Source organism: Colossoma macropomum, unplaced genomic scaffold (genome assembly GCF_904425465.1).
Source record: "Colossoma macropomum unplaced genomic scaffold, Colossoma_macropomum, whole genome shotgun sequence".
In the NCBI taxonomy this organism is placed as follows: domain Eukaryota; kingdom Metazoa; phylum Chordata; class Actinopteri; order Characiformes; family Serrasalmidae; genus Colossoma; species Colossoma macropomum.
In genome coordinates, this window is record NW_023494792.1 from 39,541,318 (window position 1) to 39,567,191 (window position 25,874).

Consider the following 25,874-nt stretch of genomic DNA (forward strand, 5'->3'; position numbering starts at 1 on the left):
TTTTGCACAGTACTGCAAAATAACATTACTGTAAAATATTGTAGGAGTGCAAGTACCCACCACTCCTCTATTTTACCATAATTTAAAGTCTTGTGGAGCGTCACGGCAGCTATAAAGTACTGGGAGTTAACTTCCAAAAACGAAGTATAAAAAGTGCTACATTTAACTTTACCAAAACTAACATGAGCTGGGGTTAAATAAGTTGGAAATGCCACAGTAAATGAAAAGATCAGACATTTAATCACATTTTAAAATGACCATCTGTAAAGAAGCTGATTTATGCAATGAGCAGTACAGTACATTTTTGGACCACACAATTCACACCATGACAGTTACAGAACACAGTTCAATAGTGTATTGCAATTTCCATCAGAGCAATTAATTGTGGAGCCTCAACAGGGCAGTGAAACAGCCATATGTTGCCGACCCCTGGCCTATAAAATAACAAAGATTAAGAGAGAAAAGCTAAAAAATAAAATCATAAATCAAGTCTATTTCAAGCTAGACTTTCCCTTCTGAGGCGTTGATTGTAAACAAAAGTCTTATTGGCTGATTTTCCCTGAGTGTGAATTGCAGTGCACTGACATCCAAGTGGACAGCAGTGTCATGACTGGGTAAAGAGGCAATCTGCAGAGTGTAATGCCAATAGCTGCACTGTTCAAACACTGTATCATCAGCATGCATGTACAGGAAAAACCTATTTGTAAAACAGATATTACAAAGGCACTGCTGTTGATGCACTTTTAAACTGCGTTATAAATCAGTGGTGTCTACTTGGAAAGGGTTGCAATAATTCAAAGCAGGCTTTTCCCCAAACGAGATTCCTCTCAATTGCCCTCTGAATTTGTAAATGTTAAAAAAGTTGAATTAAAAATGAAGTGCTTAGAAGCAATTTATATCACTACCCCTTCATATTCAAACTAAAGCATTACATTCAAATATTAAGTCTTAAAACCTACTCTGCTGAAAGACTGGACAAGGGATGGGAGTGGTACTGCTTTTGGATGGTGCAGCTATTTAGAAAACAGTTTCATAGCACAATAGGAGAATAAGCATTGTGTTCTCTTTGATAGAACTTCGGGCCGGTCAGTTTGTTACTGAAGCGAAAAGACTCTGCCTCCTCCTGCCACTTGGTGGATGGGTAAACATACCACATGACTACTCCAGTGGGGTTAATGGAAACAACAAACTCTGTGGCATCCTTCAATACAGGCATCAGCTTCTCCAAGAACACATCATACACCTGAGAGGGAGAGGTGGGAGGACAGAGGGAGAAAGAGAGGGCTTAAAAAGAGAGACTCTATAGTATGCAATTTGAAGGAATAATTTGACTACAAATGCTAACAAATAAGACAATGCTAAGAATTGAATAAGAAAATGCTAAGAAGTACCTATGGTCAGCAACCAAATGTTAAGAAGAGCCATTCTTTCAAATCAATCCGCCTTGGGAACATTGTACGTCAATTTATTTAAGTAAAGTTTTACCATCTTGTCTGTAAATATGTCTCAGTATGTGCTAATGTCCTAGTGTAGGCTAAAATGAAAACATAAAAAAAAAAAGAAAACACAGACTAACGTTGCTCTGCTTTGCTCAGTTATAGCTACTTTTCTTATATCACTGGCAGGAAACTTTTCCTAAGACCATTTATTGTTAGGACTGTGTTAGAATGATCAGAAGAGCTTATTTTATTTATATCTAAAAATTTAATTCTGCTGTGGAGCCTCAACAGGGCAGTGAAACAGCCGTATGTTGCCGACCCCTGGCCTATGCAATCTATCAGCATTAGTAGCATTAGGAAAATGGTATGTGTACAGATTGTGTTCAAAACATTAAAAATAAATTTGAGGTTATTCACATTACATGTTGAACAATATAATATTTATCAATTAGACTCAATGGTGCTGTTTAAATCCCACTTTAAACACATCCGTTCAAGAAGGAATACCCTGTCTGATGTCCTTATGTTTTTTATTGTAAGATATCTTTGGGTTTCTTCAATGTATTATTCTTCTTCTTCCTCCATCACCCCCATGTTCAGTTGTAATTAACACTATTGTCAATGTTCCAAATTATTGACAGTAAAACAGTAAAAGTTTTTGCAAGTGTTTCCTATAAAGGGACTACAAAGTCATTTATGCTAATGATGTCACTATCAGACTTACCACTAACCTAACATGCCATAGGTTTTGCACTTCAATTGCATTTTAATATTTACAGTTTTAAAGCTCAGCAAAATATTCTGCTATATTGCTATTTGTATTTGTAGTTTACTTCTTAAGTCTGAAATCTTATCTGCTTAGTCACCATGTCAACTTCAGTTAGGACTGAATTTAGGGCAGAAGCTATTGCAGAACGACAGTTCTTAAGCTCCCAATCTTATCCTAACTCTAACTACCGTTACTGATGTAAAAAAGGTTAAATAAAACTAAAGCGCGATGATATTTTATCTGACAAGTTTTCATCAACATTAACACATGAAGGTAATAAGAGGGAACGGTGGAGATCGCTTCTGCAGTATCTGGGATTTTTAAAAGGCTATTAGAAAAAAAAAAAACCTTATAAGTCAAAGCACTGCTTTCGATGTAGATAAATGTAACGTCATTATACTAGTGAACTATGCTGCCCGTCACTGCATAAAATGATAGAAACAGCCAGTTTCTGTAATACTGTTTTCTTATCTGGAGTTAGGATGAGATTATTAACTTAAGAACTGTTGTTCTGTAATAGCTTCTGTCCAAAATACAGTGCTAACTTAAGCTGTCGTGGTGACTGAACAGATAAGATAACATTTCAGACTTCAGAAGTTTCTGTAATACAGCCCCAGTATTACAGAAACATCCTAACTGGACAAAAATTCCTAAATTCTGCCCTAACTTTAAGACAACCCCAGGGGTGTCTTAATGTCTGTTTTAACCAGCCATTTTGATCGTTTTATTCAGTGACAAGCAGCATAGTCCACTACAACTAGCATAGACATTACATTTATCTACACTGAAAACAGTGCTTTGACTCCTGAGATTTTTTCCCCCTCTTATTACCTTTGTATGTTAATGTTGTTAAAAACTTATCAGATAAATATTACAGTGATGGTGGTGAATACTGAGGAGACATAGTTGAACATGTGAAGTAACGCTAGTATGACTGGCTTAAGCGCTTGGGGAACAAACTGGAGAGCACATCGCACTGATAAACAGCATGAAACGCTGTCACAATAGTCTTCAAGTTTATCTCGCTTTAGTTTTATTTGGCCTATTTTACATCAGTAACGGTAGCTAACGTTAGCTGTCTGGCTAACTAACTTTAGCTGCTTCTATAATACGAATTTCTAAAAATTTCTTGTCTTGACTGATCCTGTCAACACCACTGTGAACGACACTGACCTGGTAAATTTGTCTAGAATGGGGCATTTCATGTAAACAAAGTAATTCAGAGTGGTTTGACATCTTAATGATTGAGAGAAATTTAGAAAAGAAAAAATGTGGAATTTCCCTTTAAGACTGTACAGGAGGGGGGAAATGGCACACCACACGAGTGGTTGTGTTAATGGCTGGTTGCAGAGACATCTGATGCAAGTGACAAACACATGTGCACCCACTACCACAGACCTTATAGGTGCCTGCTGTGTAGTTGAGAGCCTTCAGAGATGTCTGATAGCGATATGGCATATCAGTTCTTCTGCTGAAAAAGACCAAAGCGCTCGAAGCGCCAGACAGAGGACGCCAGAACACATCTATACCATTCTTTTCCTGGGAGAGAATGAGGGAGAGAAAGGGGGTCTTTGAGAGAACAAGTGACAAAGTTTAAAAAAGTGACATATCAGAGTCTTCTTTGATTTCCTTTTTATTCCACAGCTCATACCTTTATCAGGCGTCTGCCTTGTATGCCCAAGGGATCCTGGTTGATGGCTATTGCAACTTTATTTTGCAGTATAGCACGTGCACCACTGTTTAGAGTCCGCAAATCATTAGACATGAGTAGAGGAGCAGCCATTATTGCCCACAGTGCCATCTGAGAACGTGACTGGTCCACGCTGAGGCCATAATCTCCAATGATCAGCTGGGAACAAAGTTGTGGTATTTATTATGGTAACCATGCATTTCTGTCAGCTGCCTGATTCTGTTGATTCACTGACTGACTATCTATCTAACTAACTAACTAACTAACTGACCAAATAGATACATAAATAAATAACTAAATTAAAGAATAAGAATTAGCAGGTCATTATTGTGTTCATCAGAAGAGTTGCAGCTGTGCAGGGATCTCAAATCAAAGACCAGGCATTGCTCACCAGAGAATGCTGTGATCCTTTCAGTAAACCCTTTAGATCTACAATGTTTGCTACTAATGCAAAACTTGCTAAGTTGCATTACTAATTTGATTATGAACCTTATGTTTGTATGCTGGGCTAAACAAGAATACTCCTCACCATGTCAGGGTCATTCCAGTGTCCTGGTCCAGCAGCAGGCTGCAGGATGTCCTGATGTTCAGTAAACCAGTCCACAATGTCCAAGACACTGTCCCATGAGTCCTGAATATCACCATAATTACGCCAAAGATTGCAGATCTCTCCAAGCAGGGTGTAGTTGACCTAGCCAAGGGGGTGAGGACATAATATACATGTAAGATATTGCATTTGAAAATGAGTCTAGATTGGAAGTGCACTACAAATGAGACTTTAAAGGTGTATCGAACTGTGGTCCTGGTCAGTGTCCAGCACAGTTCGGTGATTTTTCTGCTCAAAATGCCTTCTTGTTTTGTCAAGCCTTTGGTAATTAGTTTTTCCTGTTAGGTAAGTGGAGGAGATCTGGGGGTTCATTGACATTGAGTGTTACGGTAAACTGAAACTGTTGGTGCTGTCATCCCGCTGCTCTCATGCACTCACTCAAGTTTGATGATGGTGGAGCGGAGAGGTGCCGATATCCCAAGGAACCCCAAATGTCTTTTGTACCTTCTGGCTCTCCCTTTTAGTTAGGCTGTAATAGCTCGTCCATTTCTTGATTTTGTCTGGTGAGTATTTGTTTTGGTTGTTTACTGCCAGTTTTCTTAGTGTTTTGCTTTAAACATGAGATGTTTATTTTTAAGGATGGGGGTGTTATGACCCCTGGTCGTAATAGCCTTTCTTTGTATCTGTTTGTGGCCAATTTGTGTGTTTTTTCCATTGGTTTATTATGTGCAGGTACATGATTGGCCACTCAGGGGCGCCTGGCTGTTGAAAAGGTCACCGAAGCTTCCATCTCAAGAGACGTTCAGGACTTTCTCCCCTCTGACCTGACCTGGAAGAACACCTGTCCATACCAGCCCAGCACTCTTCACTTCACTAGGCATGAAAAGTTTGTGAAAGCTTTGTTAGATTATGTGAAACTCTTGAGAACACTTGGAAAGTAGGGGACAAGTGCCATTTTGTTTTGGTTAGCGTTTCTAGTTTTAAAGCAGGGAGATAGGGAAGCTGTTTGTATTTTGTTTTTTTTTTCTTGTTTTCAGGTTTAGTTAGTTTTTTGTCATCATTAGTAGTTTGTCATTTTGGCATATGCTCGTCCCTGAAGCCATCACTTCGATTCATTTTAGCCACTTGCAAACTTGCATAATTTTACCAATAAACCTGCAGTTTGCTAATTTAAATGGTGTCTGGTGTCTGGTCTGATCTGGATCTAGACCGGGTCATAACACATCCCACTCACTCTCCTGATGATACTAGTGCCTGAACAGACTCAAACTATTTAACCATAGGCATTATTTCACCTGCCTGCGGTTTTATATCACCCTTGTGGTGTTATTGGTTTGCTATCCGGTGTTGACCAGAGGAAGATGGGTTCCCTTTTTGAGTCTTGGTTCCTCTCAGGGTTTCTTCCTCTGAGCCCTTAAGGAGATCCTTTTTGCCATGATCAACCTTGGGTTGCTCATCTGGGGCTTGGACCCAGACTGAAAAGTTGCTTTGTGACCATGCTTCTTGTGAAAAGCACTATTTAAATAAACTTGACTTGACTACTCAACCTGGTAACTTACTTCTAAACTAAACCAGATGTGTCTGGCCAGAAACAGTAATATATATTTTATAAGGGGTGGGAATCTTTAGGCACCTCACAATTCGATTCGATTACGATTACGATTCAGAGGGCTGCGATGCGATTATAAAACGATTATCGACGCATCTTTTTTCTCTATACAGGATTTCTATCTTCCTACTGTCTGAGGACTTGGTAGTTTTAAAGCAAAGTATTTGTAATGATCCATAATGTAAATGCATTACGTATTGGTATTGGTACGAATGGTATTTTCAAGACTGGACGCTGAATCTCGGCTCCAAAGTGTGCAGCATAGCGCGAAAGCCCTGGTTCTCAACGACCGAGAACAGACAGCGGACAGCAGGTCACATAGCACCGAGGTCTGGCCTCGCTAGCAGCGACCGAAAAAACAGAGATTCAGACGAACATTTGGAGGACTTATTCGTATTTATAAGCAGCGCGGTTGGTTAAATCTGCTGAGAGACTGTCTTTCTCTAAAAAGTTGCGAAAATGAACTCGCTTCTCTTTCGAATTTTCCAGTTCCACCTTAAATGGTGCTGCAGTTACATTCGGCGCCTAAGGCAGAATTTAAGGTGGAACGGGACAATTAGAACGTGAAGCTGGCGAATGAGAAGCGACTTCAGCCTCGTAAAACAGCCGGACGCTGAGACATTTTACAAGAAACTCTTCTAGTTTTGAAGAAAAGATTTCTGGCGGAGATGGGAGGAAAGCGGCTGTAGCTAAAGCTTAAAGCGGAGCGAAGTGAATCTGCGCTCTCGTTTATATTGTTTAGTCTATACTAGGACATTAACACATACTGAAACATACTGGACATTAAATGTATCGTAGGGCTCCGGGAAGAGGGATTATTGACGTATTGCGCGCCATTCCGGTCGTGCGTATATTACCATAGCACGCTGTTGGCGGCAGTGAATAGAAAAAGGCATGCACCAGCGACATGAAGGATTTGGGAGACCTACACGAACCACAGAGAGGGAGAACCGACAGATTGTCCGACATGCGCAGAGTGACCCAATAAGAGGGGAAGAGAGCACTGTGTGTCTGTAAGGCCTTTAGTTTGCTGGTAGTTTGACTTTTGCTGTTATTAAAATTGTAGCCCGTTAGTTTTAGTTCTGCCTTGGCCTCACTGTGTCTCTTCCTCTCTCTCTCTCGCTCACTCTGTATCTTTCTTTCTAGCGCAATGAGTGGACAGGCAGTCTGGGCGCGCCTTTACATCTGACACACAGAGTAGTGACACACTTTGTATAGACACACTAGGCAAGGGGCGAGTGCCACCCGCTGTATTTTGTGCAGGTGAGCTCCTGTTAGGCAGGTTAGAGGTTTATTATTATTTTCATTGCTTTGGCACCATCCATAGTCCACCATTACAGCTAGCTTCGCATACAATATAATTACTCTCAGCCTTGTCAGTACTGAAAGTCAATTTAACTCTTCGATCACATTAAGCTTCCTAGATTAGTCCTGTTAGCTGGTTATCAATTCATCTTGTTGATTTTGTCTAGTTGGATGTCTTATTGTCAGCTGTCTTATGTCTTTGTTCCATGTCACTACTTCACTTTAAAAGGTGTACGTGTACACATTTGAACAGTAAAGCTTTGTCTAAACGTGATACTCCCGTTTTCCGTGCCTCTCCCTTCGACCCCTCATCACATACTCCATGTTACTTCCCCTTTACCCCTAGGTAACATCACAGGGGCACGTAACAATGCTGAACTAATTATATATATAATTATTATTATGTATATGGCTCTTGTCTGGTTGCTAAACTGACCTGCCTGCAGTCCAGACTTGTCACCACTGAAAACATTTGGTGTATTATAAAAAGAAAAAATACAACAAAGGAGACCCCAAACTGTTGAGCAGCTGAAATCCTGTATCAAGTAAGAACAGGAAAACATTTCACTTTCAAAACTACAGCAATTGCTTTCCTCAGTTTCCAAACACTTACAGAGTGTTGCTAAAAGAAGAGGTGATGCAACACAGTGGTAAAAATTTCAGAAAAGTTGGGACAGGGCCTGTCTTGCTGGCATCAACTTCAAAATGGGCAGATATTTTTCAAAAAACAATTTCTCAGTTTCAGTATTAGATATGTTGCCTTTGTACTATTTCCTATTAAATACAGGGTTTATATGATTTGCGTATTTCTATGTCATGATTTGCATTCTATTTCTATTCACATTCTGCACAGCATCCCAACTTTTTTGGAAATGGGGTTGTATATAGTTTATATTAACATTTTACTTACTTTGGGAGGAAGCCCACCCTGGTATGCAGGCCAACTGCATGAATAGCCAATTGGGCGGCCGGTGGCATTGAGTGCCTTCGTCATGAGTGGGTAGCCTTAAAAAGACGAAGTGGTCTTTCAGAAACTAAACTCAAACAAGAGTGTTTTTCTAGGTTGACACTTCACTTGCATAATTCGGTCATATGCACAACTTTCTTGCTATAGGGAAAACGTATTTGCAAAAACTGTATTATTTTTAACCACTTACATGATCCCTTCTCAGAATGCCACAAGGATAGTGGCCCACCTCATGGAAATACCTCTGAACATCAGGTTATTTCAGGAGAATCCTGTCTATCCTTAAGCTACACACATCATTTATACTAACACTAAACCTGGATCTGCTCTACAATCAATGAGGGGCAAATATCTCTACGCTTTAAAAGTCTTTGAGGTATAATTCATACCTCTTAAGTTGAAAATGTAATACTTTCTCATTCAACTTGCTCTAGATAGTATACTGATCACTACATGTAGAGTAGGGGGGAGAAGCATATGGAGCAGAATAGTTTGTAAACAGCTTTAATTCTTTTTGGCTTTAGTTTGTTCTGTTTAGTTTAAACTTGTAGTTGTATGGCAATTTGTATAGAACTGTGTAGATTTAACATCTCTGCATGCATCATTACGACTCATTTAGACATTTTTATTAAATTTTTTTTTCTCAATCACTGAATTTAATAATGTTATTACTGGACACACATTATTGGGCGATATACAGGGTTGCCAGATATCTGCCATGGCAAAACCAGACCATTCAGAGATGAGGAAGGGTGGCATTGGAGGAGGGTGTTCACCAAGCAGCTACTATGTCAAAATTATGAAGCATTCATAATTCACCATTTAAACCATTAATTAAAAATTCATGTATCAGGGTCAAGGTGGCAGCAGATGATGATATCCTACAACTCATACCATTATATAATGCAGGATAAATTACAAATTCTAAGCTACAAAGTAGCCAGAAGTTAATATCTGATTTGGATTTTAAAGGGAAATTTGATCAAACATAAAGATATTTAATTTTTTTAAATCATCAAAAAATGACTTTTTTAACACTTATGTAATTATTTTAAACTGCAACACATGACCTTTTTCTACAATTGATGAAAGCGGGAAAGTGGGATGTGATCAGGTAGAATAAATACAGTTGTGATGGAGAGGTTACTCTAATATACCCTCTGTTGTTTTAATCTGTTTTGAATTTAAAAGTCTTATCGTTTGCACTCAGCTTAGGATTACAAATGGATCACTCAGGATGAATATTCAATCTAGTGCTTTACCTTTGTAAAAGTTATTTGTGCCTAAGTTTCTCTAATCAAACTACTTCAAGCTACATTTATAGCCAAGAGTCCAGCACATAGTTTGTACTGAAACATTGTAATTAGGGATGCATTGAAACCATTTTTTGAGCAAGTTTGAGTATATATTTCTTGTGCTCACTGATACAATATTAGAATATTAGCTGAATGTCCTCTAAAGCCTGACATATGCAATGTAATTTTAGAAATCTTGTTCTTTGGTGAGTCACACTGTAAGTTTGAATAGTCCAGTGTGTGCAGACAAAGCCTATGATTTCTATACTGTACTGGAGAAGTAGTTGTGATTGTGTTTGTGTGTGTTTAAAAATGGGCTAAATATCACTTTTTGTCAAGGCAGAAAAAGTGATCTACGACTTTGTGTCCAACCAGCACGGAATCAGTAACATTTCTCTGTCAGCTTGAGTTGTTTGTTCATTTGCACTGCAGTGTACACTTGGCTTACAACACATGGTATCAGCACGTATTGGATGCTGGTACCAGTGAGTTTTTCTGAGTATGAGTACATGTAAATAAGTGCTGTATCAGCCCAAAACCTGATACCAGTACTGGTATCAAAGCATCCCTAATTGCAATTAAATCTCAAATGCCTTTTTATTTTTAATAATTTATACTTATCTCTTAATCTCTCCTCTCATGACAGTCTCTCACCTTGTTCCTGTTCAGTGGAGTTGGAGTAGCAGCCATCCAGTTTGAGCATGTCTATGCCCCATTCAGCGAAGGTCTGAGCATCTATTTCAATTTTATCCAGGGTGGTGCCAGGGTAACCTCCACAAGTGTAAGTCCCCAAATCACCATAGATACCCAACTTCAGCCCACGATCATGAACATAGCGTGCCAGTTTAGCAATGCCACCTGGGAACCTGCTTGTGCCACACATGAAAGAACATGACGTATGTTAGGTATCACACATGGCATTGAATAATGCATGCATTCCATGTGACACATGCACTTTAAACCGTACTTACGCCAGACAAATTCTATCATTAAATCTACACTAACTTTTATTTTATGCTTACATTAATGCCACTCAAACAAATGTAATGATATAGAGCTGCACAATATGTACATAAAATGCAATTTGCAATAAAGTTGTTGGAAATAGTGATGACGATATGAGAAGCAATCAATTATGACTAAATTATACATTATCCTGCATATCCAACATGCATTTTCCTGTTGTTTCTTAAAAAATATTTTTTATTCTTTAAGCTAATATAAATTAACCTTTATGCTAATATAAAAAATTGCAAATTTATTATTTCCTATAAAATAACTTCATTTATCACTATTTCCCTATAAAATTATGAAATGCCCATAGCAACTTACAAAACTGAATGTCTTTTTTTTGCGCTTTGTAAAACTGTTACAAATATTTGCTAGGTTGCTATTTAATGCTACACAAAAATTTTCTATGTACATAATGTGACATACTGGACTGATACGTTTTGTTCTATGGCATATTTTTTTAATAGGTACAATAAATACAGTGTGCAATGTTGTTGAAGTAGAATATCACCCAGTATATGAAAAGCTCAGTGGTAAACATGCATGGGAATACTAGTGTCTTGTTTCGGTGGTAACTCTGTTATCCATCACCAGGCATAGGCCTACACAGTCAAATCACTGGTGCTGCAGATATTACAAGTTTTCATTTCCCACTATAAAGCAGTTCCACAATGCATATATTAGCTCTTTTTGTTAACTTCTGAAAAAACGGCACACTGCTGCAGGCTGTGCATAATAGCAAATACTAGATCAATTAAAACATGCCTGGATCAGACAGGGACATCACTAAATGTGGGAACAAGTCAACTGAGTTGCAAGTAACAAGTAAGCCTCAAGTCTTGACAATCAAGTCCTGAGCCAATACAGGCAAGACTCAGAGAGTCTCAAGCCCTAAACAAGCCATAATGCATAGTTTAGCAAATGTAATGCCAACACTTGTTAATAGTATATGGTAGTATATTAAATTAATAATTAATAATTAAGTTATTTATATTTACTACCCTTGGTACAAAAACTCATGGTACACAGATAACTACGACAGACACAATTGTAAACACAAAATAGAGTTCAGAACTACAAATGAACACAAACACACAAAAATTTAACAACAAAACAACTTTTCACTGAAGACAATAATTTTGATAATTTTTGGAAACATATTTCAAGCCTTCTGTTCCCCCACCCAACCTAAGCTTAGTTTTTTGTTGTTTTTTTGGTAACCTCCATGAGGAAAACAGTAAATTAGTTTAAATGCTAAGCAGAGGCTCATGGATGCTCATTTGAACTTCGCTTATGGAGGCAAACTCAAATTATCATGCTTTTGTTAACCACAGTTATAGACAAAGTTGCTGTAAGAAGTCTATATCAAATATATATTCGATGCAGTCCTGGTATGCCTACACCAAGAAACAATACCATTTACATTAACAGTAACAGACTGTCGAGAGTCCAGTCTGCAGCCAGACTTCTCCCCAAGTTTCTCCCACTTTGGATCTTGAGTTGTAAGGCTGAAGTCATAAGGCTGAAGCTGAAGTCAAAGTCTGAGCGTTAACTGTGACAATCCCATGCCAAAGTGTGACTATGTTATACAGCACCTCTTAGGATCTGCCTGGAGTCGTCCCTGTGCATCTCTCTCTTTCGAAGACCAGCAGTCGTCAATATTGACATAGACATAACCCAACTCCCTCCAACCGTCCTCAGCCAGTCTATCTGCCATGTCCCTGAAAAGAACCTCACTGCACAGAGGAAAAAAGTCAGATGGAGACAAGTAAAATTCACTAGCTGCATTTTATATTTCACTTATGAACCTGTACCTACCTAATACAGTTTTGGGGGTCATTCTCACAGTCAATGTCACAGCGGAATCGTTCCCATGCCAACCAGCCCATAGGCGGGGTCCTCATTAAACCATTGTCCAGAGCTAGTGTGACTGCTAAGAAGGTCAGCAAACATACAACTGTTGCTCGCTGCATACCTGTGAGAAAGCTGTATAATCAGATAAAAGGCAAGATACCTCTGGATGTGTGAAAGCAAAACATCAGTAAAATATGGTCTCATGTCAAATATTCTGGTCCTTAGTTTTGCCATTGATACAGATCCATGAAGAATTACTATTTTAAATAACAACACTTCACTCAAAAAAAATGCATTACTATAACAGTGATTTTTCTTTTAGTGTTGAATGAGAGAAGATCTGAGATTATTCTTCCATTGAAAATCTCTCCAGGTTGTTCAGAGGTCCTTATCTGTGGCCTCATGTGACCATCTATAGCATCTAGCACTATAACATTAATGACGCTCTTTAGGAAAAGTACAAAACTGATGAACTAAGCAATGAGCTGAGTTATCACTACCTAAGCACACAGGAAGCTGAAAAGCACCTGATATAGTCTTATGACTGCTCACTTGACATCTCCAGGTGTGCCAAATTCTCAAGCAAACAGTTAAACAAATGGGAGTTTCAAGATAAAAACACTGTTTTGACAGCAGAGATCGACTTGTTCTAAAAATTTCCTTACTTAACCTACTTCTTCTTCCCAAAATCCACTGCAGTGAACTTGAGCTGAGAGGTGTGTAACTGGCCATTGTGAAGATGCTGAAAAGCTCTGGATTTATTCTGTCCTGCCATGATATTCATTTAATCTGCACAGTTTACATGAAGAAAACACTGTCAAGGACCTCTATAGCCCTTTAGGAAGTGGTGGCTACGTATAATAGTAACGGTAAGGCTGTTGCTTTATGTGCTGTCCTGCTTCAGGACCTATAATCTAAAAGCTGCTTACCAACATTCAGAGGCTCTGCCGTAATGTAATGATGAGGTGTGCTTGTTTAGAACTTGTCAGATCCCGCAAAGCCAGAGACACACCTGCAGGGTTGGCTACACCTAGCCAACAATTTTCTGTCAATATTTAGTTAGGCAATGGCACCAGTCTTACGAAGCTCACCTTTACCGTCCTTTACTGTATCCCGTTCATACAAGTCAAAGGAAATGCACTACTTTCATTTGTGGAATGCAGTGCACGCGTGAAATCCCAGCTAGAATGAGACCACTGAGGCTGACCTTCAGTGCAGTGAAAACGGTCACTCTCACCGTCAGAAGCCACACTGCTGGTCTCCCGGTTAAAGCAATATCAAAAACATTCCTGTTTAGAAACGGAGATTAAGTAAGGCAACAGTCTTCCTTTGGACTCTTAGCTACTACTTACCGAATCCGACGGAGAAATAATACACCACTTTCTTTTCTCCGGAAACTGTAGAAATAAATGAACCTTTAGACCTTCCAATCAACTTCTCGTCCACTGTGTGTTGTGAACGAAGACTGTCGCGGAAGAGTTTATTAAAATGACAATGGTCATGTGCACTCGTTGGTGTGTCATGTGCTCTTTCTGGATCAGCTGACCGCACCTTGGCTTCGATGCAGGGCTGTTTCTCAATCGCCACACTTGCGTGCTCAAATTATGCAGAGCTACCTATTTTTCTAGGCCCTTTGCTTTTGCCTTCCAGCGCGTGCCACTGTAAGTAAGGTGCTTTTTCCAACCGATCCAGACGCGGTTTTTGAGGAGCCGGACCTCTTCCTGTTTCTCTCGTTACATGAAAAACAGGACTGCGAAACGCCAGATGGCGCCCGCGAGCGAGTGCTCAATGAATGGGGGTGAACGAAGCTAAATGGCTAAAAACGAAAAGTTAAAATAGTTCTTAATCACTCGCCCAGACCCTTCCTTCAATTTAGAAAGTAGACGGAGGTATTTCACTAAAAACTTTAAATAAAACATACCTGTATATTTCCTTTTTTCTACAGTAAACGGGTTTTTGGCAGCAGGACGCTAGCATTACTGCTACTGAGTGCTGATTGGTTGGCGAGCGGAGCAGCTCATTGGTTCTTCGCGCTCACTGACGTCATGAATATACTTGAGGCGCGATGTTAGTGTTCTATGCTGTTCTTACTCCTTTATATTAAAAATGTTTAAGCATTTATAAACTATGAATTTGCTCAAATGCTCCATCTTAACCTATTTATTATGGAATCACTTGGGCACACCCTCTAGCCTTTGAGAAACCTGGAAGACATTACAGAGTGGTAATTCCAGAGCCGGTTTATGAGGATCCTGGCTACTTGCCTATTTCCCCTGTTATATCAAAAACAGGACTGCTAAACAGCAGAGGGTGCCCGTGAGCGAGTCCTCACTGAATGAGAGTAAATGGCGCTCAACTGCTAAAAATGAAAAGTTAAAATAGTTTCACTTGCCCAGAACGTTTCTTTAATTTTAGAAAGTAGAAGGATGTAACTTGAGCTCTTAAAATTATAACAGCAGTGTTAAAATGTTTTATGCTATTCAGTGTTCAGGAAGTGATTGTATTCTTTTTCATTTATAATGTTTAAGCATTTATAAACTATGATTTTGCTCAAATGCTCCATATCAACCCATTCATTTTGGATTCGCTCAGGAGTGCCCTCTAGCATTTGAGAAACCTGGAAGACATTGCAGAGTGATAATTCTCCTCTCTACAAGTTCTCTGGTTATTTAATCTACAAGGTGCATTCATTTGGTAATTCTTCTCATTACAGGGTGCATTCCAATCGCCCTCATAGTTCCCTTTAAAGTGTACTACACATGGTTTTCAGACCTTTTAAGAGTGATTCCAAACCACATGCAGGGAACTATGAGGGTGATTGGAATGCACCTTTACTTACTCCGAAAAACAGATTATTGTGAGGTTTCACCACATAAACAATCCGGAACCTCAACAATGCATGCTACCGCCATCATCATAAGACATCGCAGGTACAGTTCGGCTATGTCTTCTGTGTTCTAATGTATGCTGTCACATATTAATATCTGATTCTCTAGCTACTTCCATGTTTCCATTTTATGAATAAAAAACTGCTGAGTGAAATACTATTATGCATTGTCTTATTTCTTGAGCACAAGCTTCATTTATTCTAGCTCACATTATATTAACATTGTCACTTATTTGTCATGTACTCACTTGTGTTAGTCAAGATGTCCATTATCCTGTTTGTGTTAGAGCTTTTAGCCCTAAGACAAAGAGGAATGCGTGCTCCAGCAAGGACCAGGGACCTAACAAGAGCTTTGTTAGTTCGTCAGCATCTTCAAAGAGTGAGCTTAACTTGCTTTGGCTAGAGAGCTGGATTATGTCTTCTTCCACATTTCTTACCTGTACCAGATTTAGGGGCTTCCAGATTTTACTCTGATATTACAGATATCTAGCTAATAGTAATATTAACATATGTTTCAATAACAGAAGTCACAATAATAAAAAACACAATTTGATTTTTTGACTTATTTTCAGGTAGAAGCACCGCAAACATACTACCACCTGAAATATCAAGCACCTATAATAAGAATGTTTTTTGATGCTGTTACTGACATCTAGCCTGACTTCTGCTGGAGCTATGCCACTCTTGCACACTTCATTTCTGCTGATATTTTTGTGGGCTACGCTGGGTCTGTTGATGATTCAAGTGTGCTTAAGAAAAGAACCATCATAACTCAAAATGTGTAGCCACCTTAGGGATTTTATCTTCTTTGAGATGGAGGCTATCCTTGCCTCTGTGCTCCCATCTTGCTGATGATCCCATAACGTTATACAGGTACAACCTCCATCATGCCAAAGCATGGTCCATCATTTAAAGAGCTTCCAGCATGATAAAGACTAGGTAGCATTCAATTTTTAATTCAAAGCTCTTGAGATTAAGCTACAGTTCGCTGTGCAGGTGACATGGACATACACTGCTGTGAAAAGTATTTGCCCCCTTCCCAATTTCTTCTATTTTTGCATATTTGTCACACTTAAATGTTTCAGATCATCAAATTACTTTTAATATTAGGCAAAGGTAACCCAAGTAAACACAAAGTGCTGTTTTTCAATGATGATTTTATTTATTGAAGGAAAATGCTGTTCAGCCCTACTTGGCCCTACATGAAAAAGTAATTGCCTCCTTAGCTACTAAATCAACTAGTTAACCAAATTTAATTGACTATTGGGTTCAGTTTCCCAGCCACACGCAGGCATGATTACTGCCAGACCTGTTGAATGTAAACATCACTTAAATAGAACCTGTCTGGCAATGTGAAGCAGATTAGAAGGTCTTAAAAATCAGCACATGATGCCACAGTCTTAAGAGATTCAAATACAGAGGCAAAACAAAATTATTGAGATCTGCCAGTCTGGAAAGGATTACAAAGCCATTGCTAAGGCTCTTGGACTCCAGCAATCAACAGTGAGAGCCATTATCCACAAATGGAGAAAATTTGGAACAGTGGTTAAATTTCCCAGGAGTGGCTGGCCTACTAAAATTTCAGGAAGAGCACATTGACAACTCATCTGGGAGGCCACAAAAGAACCCAGATGAACATTTAAAGAACTGCAGGCCTCATTTGCCTCAGTTAAGGTCAATGTACATGATTCCACAATAAGAACCAGAGCTGCAACGCACAAAGCACTGCTGACCAAAAAGAACACAGATGCTCATCTTGCAATTGCCAAAAAACATCTAAATGACTCCCAAGACTTTCAGGATAATATGCTGTGGGCTCAAAGGTGAAACTTTTTGGAAGACATGGGTCCCGTTACATTTGGGGAAAAGCTAACACTGCAGTCCACCATAAGAACATCACACCAACAGTCAAACATGGTGGTGGTAGTGTGGTGGTCTGGGGGTGCTTTGCTTCTGCAGGACCTGGAGGACTTGTCATAATTGATGGTAACATGAATTCTGCTCTCTATCAGAAAATCCTGAAGGAGAACATATGCCTGTCAGTTTGTGACCTAAAGCTCAAGTGCAGTTGGGTTAGCAGGGCAATAATCCGAAGCACACAAGCAAGTCCACCTCTGAGTGGCTCAAAAAAAAACAAAATGAAGGTTTTGGAGTGGCCAAGTCACAGTCCTGACTTGAATCCCACTGAGATACTGTGGCAAGACCTTAAATGGGCAGTTCAAGAATGGCACAAATAGTTATTAGGTTTAGGGTCAGTTACTTTTTCACATGGGTGATATAGGTTTTGAATAAATCTTTATCTTCAATAAATGGAATGATTATTTAAAAGCTGCATTTTGTTAACTTGTGTTGTCTCTTATATTAAACTTAGTTGGATGATCTGGAACATTTAAATGTGACAAATAAGCTAAATTAGAAATAGTCAGGTGAGGGGCAAATACTTTTTCACAGCACTGTAGGCCACTGTGACCGGCAGGAGCATACATACAGACCTAGTCATGTACTTAAAAAACTACAAAAGTCTGCTCTTTTGATGGGTCATCAGCAAGTGCCCCATGACACTTAACTACTAACTGGAAGCGGAGGGGCAGGGGCAAACCAAAGGCAGTGAAGGTAGATACAAAGACAAGAGGTGCATCTTTTCTTGTGTTCCTCAAGCACCTCATGTCTTTGTATCTATGTTCATTGCCTTTTTTAATGTGCATAGTTGTGGTATCGTCAACGGAGTATACTTGTGTAGTTAAACTGTGGGACCACTTGCTGGTGACCTGCATCATGGACATAGCTCTGAATGTTTCCTCTCTCTCCAAGCACATGTAAAAAAAAAAAAAAATTATGCCCGTAAAATTTGTGGAGAATGTAAATCAATTGCGAAGGCATCAATATGACCCTGTTTACACTTGCAGTAAAAACGCATCCCGTGTGTGAATGCTGTTTCCGTACATTTTTAAAAGAAAGGTGTAACTGTGATAATGATTGAAATGTGTTTGGATCAGATCTAGCTACCCTGATTCCAAGGTGGTCAAGCACACATCTGTTTGTGTGTGTAGATGTGGACAGCTTGGCTTCATTCATGGTCTAACAATATCTGGATGCAGATGATACATTTGAAAACAGCAAGTGTAAATGTGCTGGTTTAGACTGGATATTAAACCCAAGCTTAAACTGGGCCTGTGTTTCCTAACCCTTCTTGGAGGAACACAGAGCCCTGTGCATTTTAGAGCTTTCCCTGCTTTAACACACTCACTTAATTGGGTTGTTAATGAGGTAATACGTTGGATCAGTTATACTGGGAGCAGGGAAACGGTAAATGTGCAGAGGACTCCTCCAGGACCAGAACGAAAAAACACTAAATGAGATGCACCCAATAAATTACCTTGTATGTGGCCTTGAGGTTGTCCCACTTTTTTGCAGGTTTTGTCACCCCCAAGCCCCATTTCTTTCCAAACTGCCCTGCAAAATGCAGATGTATTTTATCTAGTGAGAAAAGCAACTACTTATAAAAACAAGAGCTGACCCCGACACCAAGACACATTTGTTGTCAGAAAAATATGTAGCACAAGTCTGAGTTCATGTAAATCAGGGGTGCCCAATCTTATCCACAAAGGGTCGGTGTGGGTGCAGATTTTCATTCCAAACAAGAAGAGCACACCTGATTCCACTCATTCAGTCAGTCAGTCTCAGTCTTTAACTAACTGATCATGTTAGCTCCTGCTGTGTTGCAGTGAAAGCCTGCAGCAACTGTGGCCCTTTACGGATAAGATTGGACACCCCTGATGTAAACGAAAGGGCTGTTACAAATTTTTAGACCACACGAACCACAATGCGACTTGTAAACACATGGTGGAGAAGGTAAACATTCCGCTACACGGCTGCTTTCTCTCTGCTATGATGTAGCTGATTAGGGCCTTCATGCTTCACCACGAATATGCGTCAAGATGCTTTAGCGTTCACACTATAAATGTTCTGGTCATAGGCGTCCCTGACCACAACTGAATGTGGTTTAAGTGATCAGCCCGCTGCTGCTCAAACAAGATAGGAATAATAGCTGTCTTCAACTCTTTGTCAAAGACTCCTATCTCCTATTGTTTTATCTAGATTGTGTCTGGTTACATAACACAAAAGTATACATTTGGAAAGAGTTTGGTTTGTAATACACGTTTTGAGCAGGGGTGGAAAGAGTACTGAAAATCATCACTTTATGAGTACTATTAGGCTCTGTTCACACTTTGCATTAACATGGCATTAACAAATTTACCACTCCGGTCATCTGATTCATCCACCATCTTTGTTGAGTAAATTTTGAGGCGAAGGAAACCCATATGTTTTTTTTTTGTTTGTTTGTTTTTTTTTGGGGTTTTTTTTTGGTGTTGTGTCACTTCCACAAGCTATGTCTGACTGGATAATAAACTGTTCTTGCAGATCCTCGGTTGGAAGTTCTTTAAAGTCTTTGTAGGTAAGTGGCTCATTTTTATACATAGCTAGGTGCTAGCTTTCATTAGCCAACTAGGCCATCGAAGTGACACTAAAACACCATGTTAATTCAGTTTGATTACTAAAACATTGTGTAATTCAAATTCTGTTTAACGTTAATCAAATTATGTGAAAAGTTTCCTTAAACTATCTAAAAATGTAAATAACCACAAGTATTTAATATTATATCTTGTATGAGTGAATGCGTTAGCTTTGGTAGCTGCATGTAAGGTTATCTGTTCACTGACATTAAATGTTAAATGTCAGATAAAGTTAGTTGCTATGCTAGTTAAGTTTATTTAGAGATAAGGTCCATATCTTGATATTTATTGAGAGGGGAAAAAAATAGAAAACGTGATGGGACAGAAAGCTTAATTTTGCTTTATGTAATGCATATTAGTAAATGCTTGTTATAAGGATTTTACATAACTCACTGATCACTGATCAGAAATTCCCATTTATATTCATGCATACATTTTACACCATATCCCCTTTATATGTTTGCTCTTGGAAAAATAAGTGAGGAGAAAGTCAGTGTTGAAACTGAAGTCCAAAATCCATTTATTTATTCAAGATTATTTTCAATTAAAGGCAGAGATGCTCGCACAATATACACATTTGCATCACACATACATAATGTGTGAAAACAAAGAATAGGGAAGATTATTAATGCAATAAATAATTGGAAATGCAATGAATACATTGAAATAGGAATGAACAAAGTGCAGTACAACAGTAAATATACAAGTATTCTGTCTATACATCTACTTATGTAAAAGTACAAAAGTACTTACTCATGGATATACTTACTAAAAGTAAATTTAAAAAAGTAATTTTAAAAAAGTATTTTGTTATAATATCGCTTTGATGTTCTATTATTTTGACGTTTTAATGAAGACCTACCGACTTTTATTCAAGTGCAAAATCTTGCAAAAAAGGACATTGTTTATGAAAAGTTGTTGAAGATGAATAGTCTACATTAAACTGCAGTTAATGCAGCGTTTATTTATGTGCCTCTTTCCCCACAGATTTGTTGTGAATCTGCACAGGAAGGTCTCCATTAGGTGATGGTAAACAGGATGATTTATATCTGAGAGAACTGCTGATGGAGGTCATATGCATCCCTCTTCATCTCTGCAACAAGATCCAGACTGCTCAGATGTCTTAGGTCCTTGCTGCTGTAGTGGATGAGCAAGAGCAACAGAGGGTACTTTTCTTTCAAGTGCCAACACAATGTGCGCATTCATGTGGTTATGTGAGAGATAAACAGAGCACTGAGGCTGTAAAATGATTGTTGTTTATTAGTTAGCTAGTAACGATCAATTTTGCCCAGTTTTACTGTTTTGAATTCATATGAAGAAAAAATAAAACATTAACTACAACATTGACATTTATTTTAACATTACCTTTAATTATATTTGTACAGTTTGTCTAATTTCTTTGCATTGTTGGACTGTTTGTGTCTATCGTCCGCCATAATGCTAAATTTTGTTATACCTGACTTTATCGTCCAACTTTGAAGGACGTTCATGTGGTGCCTCCTGGTGAAAAAACAAGACCACTTGAAAGCATCCTTAGAGCAGGGAAATCATTAAATTGTGCTTTACTCTCTGTTCCCCACAACTGCAACTGACCTCTGACATTATGCCCGTATCAGAAATTCTGGGTCTATGCTGTACTTCTGTATTCAGCACTATTGTACCCTGTTGTAAACAAAAAGGTCCCAAACTTAATGTGATAGCAACAAATTTGAAAATCCTGTTCATTTTTGTCATAGAGAAATCCAGTAGACCTGGAGTTTCTAATATGGACATGCCACTTATAGAATGACAACACAACCTCAGTGATCTATGGACCTGTGCATTCAGGTCAAGGTCAATTCCCATGGTTTCCTTCACTTCAACTTCCCTATGGTGGATGCAGCTGTGTCCCATGAACCAATATTTTGGGGTCTGTTGGTGAACATCTTGCATGTTCATTGTAGCACAGTTTTCAACAGAGTGTTTCTGAAAGCAGTATACAATGTATATTTTATTCCCACAGTGAATAAAATCACAGTGGTTTGTTTTAAATCATAGTGGTTTGTTACTAACTTTTTCTGCTTTTTTGCTACATTGGTACAGTTGCCCACTTTATTAGCTAGCTAGCTAGCCACTCTTAGAATCGTTAGATTAGCTAAGGTTAACTTACATAGCAAAGCTAGCAAATGTTAGGTCATGTGCTGTCATGAGTAATAACATCAATGTGCTGGTGAAAAATATATAAGAATTTAGCAAAACATTTTACAACACTATGGCTATCTAACTAGTATAGTAATCTTAATAACATGCAAAATTGGGCTTGGAGTTGTCACAGTCTGCTGTGCTGGTTTATGAAGTCAGGTTCAGTCACTGTGGTCGTACATGCCGCCCACACTGGGAGAAAGAGGCAGCGTTTCCCAATCAACATGGACATAGAGATTAGACGGGCATACAGCCTTGTGTCTCTGCTGCACATGGCTGAAATTTTCATTTACTGCGTCAGCGCAAAACAAGATGGCAACCTCAATTTCGGCCATCTTTTGAATTCAATTGTCCACTTTTATATACAGTCTATTGTTTAAAGCACTTACTGCAAAAGAAGCTGTTCTCATCTAACACTAACTTACTTCTATCAAATGCCACCAGAACTTGGACCTCTGTGAATGTGTAACATGTTCTAGTACATATTCTATATACCGTCTCTTTTCACTCTTTGTGCATCAACGAGCCAGACAGACTACTTCTCTTTTCTTTTTTCTTCTTTCAAAGAATTACACTCTTAATCCTTTATAATGCTACTCTAATAATTACATAGACTGTTATTAAATTTAATGAGCTTGTTTTACGGATATTGATTAAACCTAATCTTGGACTAAACAGCAATTTTAATGGTGTTTTACCAATAAAAATTACATTTAGTCTAGGCATAGGATAAATTTGGTTCAGCAATACTGATCTTATATGTGCATTAATATAACTGTACAGATATGTTATTGAACATATTTTAGGTGGTGACTTCTTAATTCCATGTTGCTTATCCCAGCAGATGAGAGGTCTAAGAGAATTGGTGCACAATGGTCTTACAGCAGTTGCTCTTGGATTGGCAGACTGGGTAACTCCAGGCTTGTGGAAACTTGACCCTGTCAGTCTGACAGTTTTAGGAGGAGGGAGGTGCGGCAGGTCTAACCCTCTACTGCACAGCGTTGCCCTCAGGCAACGGAAAGTTTTCTTAAGCCCAATGTGCTGTACATGTTTCTTTAAATAATTGCAACCAATCAGAATGTTCAAAAAAGTATTGAAGGTGGGACTTCCTTTTCTGATGCATGGTCACAGGAGCACATGGTGTGAGAAGAAGGTGAGATTATTTGCTTTAGTAATCTTATTTAAAATTAAATGAACTTCCAATAAAAAATGTATGTGCATGCATGAACATGTAGAGAAGCCTTTTGGCAGGTTATATGAAGTTTTTTTTTTATTTTGCAAGTACAGAAATTCAGTTTTCCTTTTCGTTGCCTCAGGGCAATATTGTGCGATAAGGGGTAATTTTTAGGAAAGTCTTTGCTGACGATGTGTTTGGATATTATCACATATTATCACATATTTGTAAACAATATAAGCACTAAATATATGTATATTTATTTTGTATTATTTTCAATTTTACATCTTTTAACACATTTTGACAGAAAAATGGATACAAGATTGTTTTGTGGAAGAAAAGAGCAGGATCGGCATGTTAGGCAAATCCCATCTGACAGTGAGGACAGTGAGATAGATAGCAATGACAGTAAGGAGAAGTGGAATGGAGAAAAAGATTTGAGCAGAAATGAAAAAAATAGGTGTTTAATTTAATACAGCAGACAGAATACAAAATAGGGATCAGACAAAATAGGGATCAGATATTAAGCTGTAGTTATCCTTGTGTTTTTGTTGGATTTGGAAGCTTACTTTTTATGCCTTTTTATAGACACTCAAGATACCAGTGGGGATGAAAATGAAGACAAAGATGAAGATGACAATCTGTCTGAAGATGACAGTAGTTCTTCCCAGACACCTTGATGGAAAACATGTCACACCACTGCCTCTCCAGTACACCCTGACTGGTTACACATACCTCCATCAGCTGGTGAAACTCTGACTCCGCACCAATACTTCAAAAATCTCCTCTCTGATGACCTCTTTGAGCTTATTGTAAATGAGTCAAACCTGTACAGCATCCAGTGCAATCCTGCAAAGCCACTTAACCTTACTGAACTTGAACAGTTCTTTGGCATTGTGCTCCATGTGTCGTTATTTGGTCTTCCAGCCACCCGCATGTGTTGGAGCCACAGTAGCCGCATTCCACATGTTGCTGAAGTGATGCATCTTGCACGGTGGGAGGCCATCAAAAAAATTTCTCCATTTCAGAGACAACAATTGTCAGCCCATGAGAGATATGATGAGCTATACAAGATTCGGCCTCTCCTAAATCACGTTCTCACCAAGCTGAAACAACTTCCTATGCATGAGACGTTGAGTGTAGATGAACAAATGGTGCCATTTAAAGGCAAGAGCAGAATCAAGCAATACCTACCCAGTAAACCATGAAAATGGGGTTACAAAATACTGGTCCTTGCTGGATCAGATGGCGTTCCACACAATTTTGAAGTTTATACTGGGAAGCCTGTACATCCAACCGAGCTTCCAAATGTAGGGGCAAGTGGGAATGTAGTACTGCGCCTGGCAGAACCAATACCGAAGAATCAGAATTTCAAGCTGTTCTTTGACAACTGGTTTAGCTCAGTCCCACTGATGCTTGTGTTGTCCCAGCAAGGCATCCACTGTCTGGGTATGGTCCACTCAAATTGCTTACCAGGCAGTGCCATGATGTCAGATGCTGATCTTAAAGGTCTGGCCTTGGATCCTTCCAGGAAAAAACAGCCTATGTTGGAAATACCCAGCTGCACGCAGTCAAATGGTATGACAACAGGTCAGTCACCCTCCTGAGTACCTACGTGTGGGTGCTCACCCTGTATCCCATGTTGCCAGATGGGACAGAGGCCAAAAGAAAACCATCAAGGTCCCATGCCCTGCAGCAGTATCCACATACAATCAGGGAGGTGTTGACTTGTTGGATTGACTGATTGCTTTATATCGCACCAACATCAGGTCAAAGAAATGGTACCACCACCTTGTCTGTCATTTGATAGATATGGCAGTCGTGACATGTTGGCTTATCTACAGACGGGATTGTGCTGACAATGGAATGATGAGAAGTGAGCACATGCGCCTTTATGCCTTCAAGTCCTAAATTGCACACAGTCTGTGCAAATCCAAAAAAGACGACAGGAAGAGAAGGTTAACCAGTGGTGGGATTTCCCAAGAGTATGAGGAGAAGAGGAGGAAGCAGGGGCCCACAGCTCCCATCCCTAACCAGGATGTCCACTTGGATAATACCTCACACTGGCAAATAATGTGTGACAAGAAAGAAAGGTGCAGGGTTCCTGGGTGCACAGGAACACCCAAAGTGATGAGCAAAAAGTGTAATGTACACCTCTGTTTTACTGCACAGAAGAACTGCTTCTTGAAGTTTCACACAGAGTGAAATCTCACTGCATGAAGTGCATGATATGACACAACACTACATAATACAAACCTACACCTGTATCAAATGTATAAATATGTTTCAAGTGTTTTTCCCATTTTACATAATGATGTGTTGACATTTTTAAAAGATTTTGTGGTTTTGTACTGCTCTCTAAGCACTGTCTTATGATATGTGAATTCATAATTTTCTATGCGATTCTGTTCCATTGTCACACGTTGCCCTTGGTTCAGCAATACTGATCTTATATGTTCATTAATATAACTGTACAGATATGTTATTGAACATATTTTAGGTGGTGACTTCTTAATTCCATGTTGCTTATCCCAGCAGATGAGAGGTCTAAGAGAATTGGTGCACAATGGTCTTACAGCAGTTGCTCTTGGATTGGCAGACTGGGTAACTCCAGGCTTGTGGAAACTTGACC

The 25,874-nt window shown here is 39.0% G+C and overlaps 1 protein-coding gene across 2 annotated transcripts; it reads right to left on the reverse strand.

Moving 5' to 3' along the window:
• Positions 1–221: 221 nt before the first annotated feature.
• Positions 222–13,991, reverse strand: naga (N-acetylgalactosaminidase, alpha). 2 transcript variants are annotated; one of them, XM_036577161.1, is made up of 9 exons: positions 13,839–13,991; positions 12,451–12,607; positions 12,228–12,368; positions 10,276–10,487; positions 8,270–8,364; positions 4,428–4,589; positions 3,860–4,057; positions 3,607–3,747; positions 222–1,243 (listed from the first exon to the last, which is right to left on the reverse strand). In XM_036577161.1, exons 2-9 carry the CDS (start codon positions 12,603–12,605, stop codon positions 1,031–1,033), a joined length of 1,317 nt encoding a protein of 438 aa, XP_036433054.1. In that variant the 5' UTR covers positions 12,606–12,607; positions 13,839–13,991; the 3' UTR covers positions 222–1,030. The 2 variants fall into 2 exon arrangements, with proteins under 2 accessions (XP_036433054.1, XP_036433055.1); XM_036577162.1 differs by having other exon boundaries at positions 1,031–1,243; positions 12,451–12,618; positions 13,839–13,979.
• Positions 13,992–25,874: the final 11,883 nt, after the last annotated feature.

Coding starts and splice junctions, on each gene's coding strand:
- naga (XM_036577161.1), bottom strand. CDS start 12,605: ATGCAGCGAGCAACAGTTGTATGTTTGCTGACCTTCTTAGCAGTCACA. Junction 8,365..10,275: donor CTCCACTGAACAGGAACAAG/GTGAGAGACTGT, acceptor CGTCTTTTTAAG/GCTACCCACTCATGACGAAG. Junction 4,590..8,269: donor AGGGTGGGCTTCCTCCCAAA/GTAAGTAAAATG, acceptor CCCCTTGGCTAG/GTCAACTACACCCTGCTTGG.